At 38.4% G+C, this 7,519-nt stretch overlaps 1 protein-coding gene across 3 annotated transcripts in view; it reads left to right on the forward strand.

The window, feature by feature from the left end:
• Positions 1 to 7,519, forward strand: part of LOC106880530 (uncharacterized) — a 164,572-nt gene that overhangs the window by 121,059 nt on the left and 35,994 nt on the right. For all 3 annotated transcript variants that reach the window (XM_014930507.2, XM_014930506.2, XM_014930508.2), the window contains exon 3: positions 7,359 to 7,497. In XM_014930507.2, coding sequence (XP_014785993.1) covers positions 7,359 to 7,497 — 139 coding nt within the window. The remainder of the gene's footprint in view (positions 1 to 7,358; positions 7,498 to 7,519) is intronic.

Below are 7,519 nucleotides of genomic sequence, written 5' to 3' on the forward strand. Positions count from 1 at the left end.
GCGTGGTGGGGTATACTTATGTGTTTGTATATACTTATATGTGTTTGTATAGGTGTGTGTATGTGTTTGTAAAGCAATCGGCTTGATGCGATATTATTTTTATAATTACACCTCACGTCATGCAAAAGTTATCTTCTAACTTTGGTTTGAAACCTTGACTGTCCACCCAATGTCGTCAGGTAGACATAACATTGACTGCGAGCGAGAAAGAGATGTGTGTTTAGACAGAATTACAAATGTTCAGGAAATGAGAGATGGGGCTGGGCCTCTTTTTTTTTTTTAAATAGGTTTAAGGAAGAGTTATTTTCTATTCATATAAATATGTGTGTGGGTGTATATAGTGTGTGTATGCGCACACATATATACACAGAATATATATTTTGAATAATATATACAAAAAAAGGGCACAGGTATGTGTGTGTGTGAGAGATTTATATTTGTGTACACACACACACACACACAGAGGTATGGACATCTTTCTGGGTAATTGAGTCATCGTAGTTACTTCAGTGACTTAAATCTGTGGCTGACTACAGACATTTTAGTATTTATTACATAAAGGATAGTTTTACAGGGGAGTGAGTAGCTGTCTGGCTGGATGGCTCTCTACCCAACTAACTCTACCCGTGTAAGTATACACTGTATAAGCTGCAGGCTTTTACTGTGGTATAAACAAAACGATGACTGTACACATACACACGTCTAGCTTTTATTTCCGCTTCTATTGTTTTAACATGGGCCATTACTAAGTTGGCCATTTCTATTGACCATCTTTGTCTCCATATAAAGGTGTCATTATGGTTGTTTCAGCCTGCTAGAAATAGCAGCGCAAATCACACTAACACTGAATTAACACCCTACTCTCCTTTTTGAAAGGAAGCAGACCTGGAGAAGAGATTTCATATCATTGATGAGGTTGCAAATGGCGACAAAAGGACTTCTTAAAAAATACCTAGCTGCTTGATGAATTGACCAATCAATTGGTTCAATGGTGAACCAATTGACTAATAATAATAAGTGAAATAGAACTATTTGAGAATCATATTGGCATAATGACCCTCCCAAGATGTGACAATTTAGCTCAAGATAATAATAGTAATAATGATTTCAAATTTTGACACAAGGCCAGCAATTTCAAGGGAGGAGATAAGTCAATTATATCAACTCCGACATTCAACTGGTACATATTTTATCAGCCCCAAAATGATGAAAGGCAAAGTCAACCTTGGTGTACTTTGTCGCTAAGCATTTTGTTTGATATGCTAATAATTCTGCCAGCTTGCTGCTTTCAATAATGATGGTAATAACAAGAAACACAAAGCAAAATCTAAACATCATATATAATAATAATAATAATAATAATAATAATAATTCTTTCCACTATAAGCACAAGGCCAGAAATTTTGGAGGAGGGGAAATACTTGATTTCATTGATCCCAGTGCACGACTGGTGCTTATTTCCTCAACGTTGAAAGGTGATGATGATGATAATAATAATAATAATGATAATAATTCTTTCTACTCAAGGCACAAGGCCTGATATCTTTGAGTGGGGGACTAGTTGATTACATCAACCCCTGTGTTTCATTGGTACTCAATTTATCAACCCCAAAAGAATGAAAGGCAAAGCCGACCTCAGCAGAATTTAGCTATAATAAAAATTCTTAATTTTTGAGGGGAGGGGGGCAAGTCAATTACATTAAGCCCAGTACTTGATAGGTACTTTATTTTCTCAATCCAGAAAGAGTTGACTTTGGCAGAATTTGAACTTAGAATATAATGATCTGGAAGAAAATACTGGAAAGCATTTTCTCCAATGTTTGTAATAGTTCTGCCAGCTCACCATCTTTATGATGATAATAATGAGCTTTGCATATACAGTGCTCAGATCCACTGCATCTCGTAAGCAAAGAGAGGATGAAACAAATGTAAGGCAAGTAAAGAAAGAAACAATGAAAGCTAGAAGTACATAGATACAGAATAAAACACAGAAAGATTTTATAAGCCTTAGTATCGTCATCAATTTATGTGCACTTTTCTATGCTTTTATGGGCCAAATTGAATTTGTTGAGGTTGATTTTCTGCTACCAGATGCCCTTCCTGTTGCCAACTCTCACTTGTTTCCGAGCAACAGTATTTCATCCTGGAAGACAAGAAATGAACATCACTTATATGATAGTGATGCTCATTTACAATCATCACATGATGTGAAGACAAGGGTGCACATGCACACGCACGCATACGACAAGCTTTCAGATTCCATCTAGGAAATTCCCCTCATAAGGCTTTGGTCAGCTCAGGATTATATTAGAAGACACCTGCCCAAGGTGACATGCAGTGGAACTGAACCTAAGACCACTTGATTAGGAAGCAAGCTTCTTAACCACACGTTTACATCAGTCTCTTATGTCCAAACCAGAGTTGGGATGGTTACAGCCTTTTGTCTATAAGTATGATCATAAAGGTTTATATATATATATATATATATATATATATATATATATATGAGAGAGAGAGAGAGAGAGAAAGATACACACACACACACATGTTGAACCATGAGAATGAATGCTGAACACTGCATTGATGGATAAAATTTCTTTGTGTATTAAGGCTACCAGTGGTTTCATGTTAAGAAAAATATCTTAATATCTTAACAATTTTTCTAGCCAATCACATGGAGGGATGGTGGTCATCTCCATATATATGTGTGTGTATATAATTGAACAAAAGCGTAAACAGGCAGTCAATTTAATAACTGCTGACTGCTTGTTTGTTTTTTATTCAATTATACCTCTACTAGCTTGGCCAATATATTGCTTATAGTTAATCTTCATTGTGGCAGATTTCACATCTCTGCACTCAACACTTGCGTTTTTAGGCTCCAATTCAACCTGAACACTTGTTCTATGCACCTATTATTTAATGCCATTTGATATCTTATTACCCACAACTTAAATAAAAATCATAAACTAGAACAGTTTAAATGGCTATAGGGGGAGAATGGGATAGGTAGGCCAGTGTAGTTTTGTAATCCATACTAATGAAAAGCACTTAAATTAATCTGGAAAAAAAAAATTAATAAATCCTCCTACTTTGACTGTAATCTCTTCTTCATCCTGTAACACTCCCCAGTCCCATCCACCCCTACCCTCAGCATCCCTAACAGGATTCAGATTACTTTAGTAAAAGATATATTTCCAGTTATGTTTATGTCATTGGTATTAAAAAGGTTTTGAAAGGTTTTGAATTACTGGGGATAATAATCATAGCTTATAGATTTGGGTTCATGGCTTATAGATTTGGGTTCATGATGCAACAATATTGGCCAAATAAACAATGATAGGGGTTTATGCATCATCGTCACCATTTACGGTGATGATGATGATGTCCCACACATGTGGGCATGTGTGGGACAGTTTGACCCTTCTCAATACCAGCCACTTTAAAGGGTGGGCATTTATTTACACATGCATGCACACACACACACACACACCTGTTTGAATTCTTAATCAAGAAATATTTTTTAAAAACTACTCAATACATGATATAGAGTGTTTGTTATATTTCAAACTGAGGCTGCTTTTGTTATCACTCAGTTTCATGGAAATGAACTGCACAATATATATATATATACACATACAGGTACACACACACACAAACACACTGTGGCCGATGCCAATACCGCCTGACTGGCACCCATGCTGGTGGCACGTAAAAAGCACCATTCGAGCATGGTCAATGCCAGAGCTGCTTGACTGGCTCCTGTGCTGGTGGCACATAAAAAGCACCCACTACACTCTCGGAGTGGTTGGCATTAGGAAAGGCGTCCAACTGTAGAAACCTTGCCAGATCAGATTGGAGCCTGATGCAGCCTACTGGCTCGCCAGTCCTCAGTCAAACCGCCCAACCCATGCCAGCATGGAAAGCAGACATTAAATGATGATGATGATGACACTGAGTATTATATGTTTATAACCAGCACTTCATCGAACAGCCCACTTGTGAGATTAACATTGCAAGTGGTCAAGTACTCCTCAGACATGTACCCCTAACGTAGTTCTCAGAGGGATTCAGTGTGTCACAGAATGTGACAAAGCTGGCCCTTTGAAATACAGGCTCTAATTTCTGCCAGCTGAGTGGACTGGAGCAATGGAAAATGAAGTGTCTTGCTCAAGAGCACAACACACCACTAAGTATTATAAGAAGCTTTAAAAACCAACAAAAGTCTCAACGTTGGTGAAGGGTCCAAATGTTTTATTGAAACTTAAATGTGGTTGGAACTTTGGAGTTTTGTTAGCAGTGGCTCATCAGACAGAACTGCTGCCAGCAAAACTTCCAAGTCACACTCACCTTGCACTTATACAACATGCACACACACACATGCGCGCGCGCATGACATGTGTGCTGTGGGGGAGAGAGAACTGGAGGGTGGGCCATGAGGATTATTCTCAGATTCAACAGTATAGATGGAAAGAGAAAATGTGTGTGTACATATATTCACACACACACAATCATGAAGACACAATCGCGAACACACACACAATCACGAACACACACACACAATCATGAACACACACACACAATCACGAACACACACACACAATCACGAACACACACACAATCACGAACACACACACAATCACGCACACACACACACACACACTTCAGCTGTCCAAGCCCACTCTCTCCCTCACCCCAACCCTAATAAACATCTGATTACATCTATTAAGGCCAAGTGTTGATTATTACCTTGTCGCACACAGTGGGTGTTGCATCCACTGACATCATGGCCTATCCTATATCTTCTGTCTGTTACTAATATACAAACTAATGGTTATGTGAACTAGATAGTTGGATGTCTCTGTCTGTGTATCTCTCCCATCTATTAACTACAATCATTCTTACTTAATACTGCTACCTGTATGACAATTACAGTCAGGTGAGGTTGGCAAGAAGTGTGTTGTTTTTTTCTTTACTAACCCTTTTACTGTCTGAAATGTTCGCATTTCATGAATGTCACCAAATTCTTGTAATACCGCAGACAGTGGATGAGGCAGGGTCGATTGGTCGTATCAAATTAACTGACACTTTATGGCCTTCCTGGAATGTTTCTCCAGTCTGTGAATCTTTGTTGAATGTTTTGTGACGCACCCTGCTGCCCCTCAATATTTCTTTGAAGTGTGTGAACCATCTAAAATATGTTTTCAGAATGGACTCTCTTTTTTGTTGTTATAAAGGTTTAGCTGTGTGATACTAATCCCCTTAATATCTAAATCTAGCCCCTTTCTCATCAGTCATTTTGCCCTACTAGCTACACCAACTAAATTCCATCAAATTGCACTCATCATCATTTAACATCCTTGTTCCATACATCCATGGGTCAGACAGTTTTACAGGATCCGATGGGCCCAAGGACTGCGCTACATTCCAATGTCTGTAGTTGGATATATTTGAGGTATATTTGAACCTGTAAGAAATTCATTTGCTGTATTTTGTGGTGGAGAAAATTTCTTGTTGTAGAAAAATAGGTGTAAATAGACTGAGTCAGTTCACAGCATTCCTTAACCAGATTGTTGGTTGAGAGACAGGTCCCTCATGATGCTCCCGTCATCATTCAATAACTGGTTAACGTTTACTTTTTCATGTTGGAGCTGTTCCCTTCTTGTTGTCAACCCCCATTTGTTTCCGGATGAGGTATAATCTCCCAGTCTATCAAACAACAAACAGCCTGGATATATTATGTGGAAAACCTGGAGCAAATAACACTGTATGAAGAGACTTTTTTTTCGTTTACAGACATCATGCAACATCTCAAGACCGGTCATTCATGTAGTTCCATGTCTTTATGGTGACCTACAAGCAGGCAACACCATTAGTAAATATCACTGCTTACTATCAACAAATGATCACACATGTAAAGAAAAATACAAACTCCTATTCACACACACACACACACACATACACATACACACACACATATATGACAGGCTTCTTTCAGTTTCTCTCTATCAAATCTTCTCACAAGGCTTTGTTTGGCAGAAGACACTTGCTCAAGTAGGCATGCAGTGAGTCTGAACCTGAAATCATGTGGTTGGGAAACTGATTTTTTAACCGCCCAGCCATACCTGTTTATAAAAGATACGGAATGGTCACAACTGGAATGCTTTATTTTTTTTCCATTGGTTTGTTTAAGAGGCAGGGGCTGTGCTCTTGGATTTAGGGGACCTTTTGAAACTGTTGAATAATTGCAAGTCAACAGCTACAGGAAGAAAACCTGAGCAGAGGGAATTCTTGAGAAAAGACGGAGTATAGTTGTTAGTGTGTGGGGGTGGGGTGAGCACAAAAGTGGGGATACTTGTGAGTTTAAGAATGTTTGAGAGGAGGGGAATAAAGAACAACCAGTTCCAAACAGCATAGGGGCCACTGTAGTAGCAACAGCGGAGGTCGGTCAACAACCTTGTACCAATCAGTCGAGGGTGGGAATTGAACATAGAACTTTAGTGTTTCCACAAGAATGTAGTGAATGTTCAGTTGTTATTGTTTAACCCAGGGCAACTCTGATTGAGCAAATTTATGATTAAACCATTTTGTTACCATATTTCTGTTGAAATCCATGGCCTCTGTTTCAATTGATTTTGAAAATAATGAAGAATTTAGTAGAATAAGTTTGAATAAACTGGTTGTTTGGAACAAAAATTAATATGAAACTTTGATGGAAGGCTTTAATTTAGATCACTTTAAAACTAGGAATTTGTATCATAGAATTAAGGGTGGTCTCAGGCAGGTTGGTATGAAAACGGTTAAACCCAAGCATAGTGGATTCAGGACAATATTATTAAATAGGGAGTGATTTGAGGAAAACTTGACTGCAGTTTTTAGCAGCTTTAGCAACCACATAAAGGCTTCTTTGTCAGTTCAGGGTTTGGTCAGTTTTAGTCATTAAAATTCAGATTGATATCCATTAATCCATGATGTGGTGGTGGTAGTAATGCTGGTGGTCTGTGAGATGGCCTTGTTATTCAGTCAACTGATTCTCAAGAAAACCTGTGTCTGCTATTTTAACAAATCGGCTGTGAAATGTTCCGCCTGAGTCGTTCTAGTGTATTAATGAGAAATATATTGACAGAATTATTTCTAATGATGGCTGTGATGACATAGACATTTCAGCATTTATTACCCCCATTTATGTTATAAATCTCTCTCTCTCTCTGCCCCTAAATCCCCACTGCCACCTTACAGCAGGTTACCATTCATATTTATGTGCATTTAATGTTCATATCATCTCTACAATGTTGCTGTTGTCACATGCACTTTCCTACCTCCCACTAAACCCCTCTCTCGTTTCTCTTTTTTTCCAGTTAACTCCCACTATGGCCGTAATCGCTTCAATCGACGTGCTGCCCGCAATGATGTGCCCATAGCAAAGGTGATCCAGATTGAAGAGGAGAAAAAACACCAGGAGGAGCGTATGCAACAACTGAAACTTTTGCATCAAAGGTTTGTATTTAACTGTTTTCGC

This window comes from Octopus bimaculoides, chromosome 26 (assembly GCF_001194135.2).
Source record: "Octopus bimaculoides isolate UCB-OBI-ISO-001 chromosome 26, ASM119413v2, whole genome shotgun sequence".
NCBI classification, from domain to species: domain Eukaryota; kingdom Metazoa; phylum Mollusca; class Cephalopoda; order Octopoda; family Octopodidae; genus Octopus; species Octopus bimaculoides.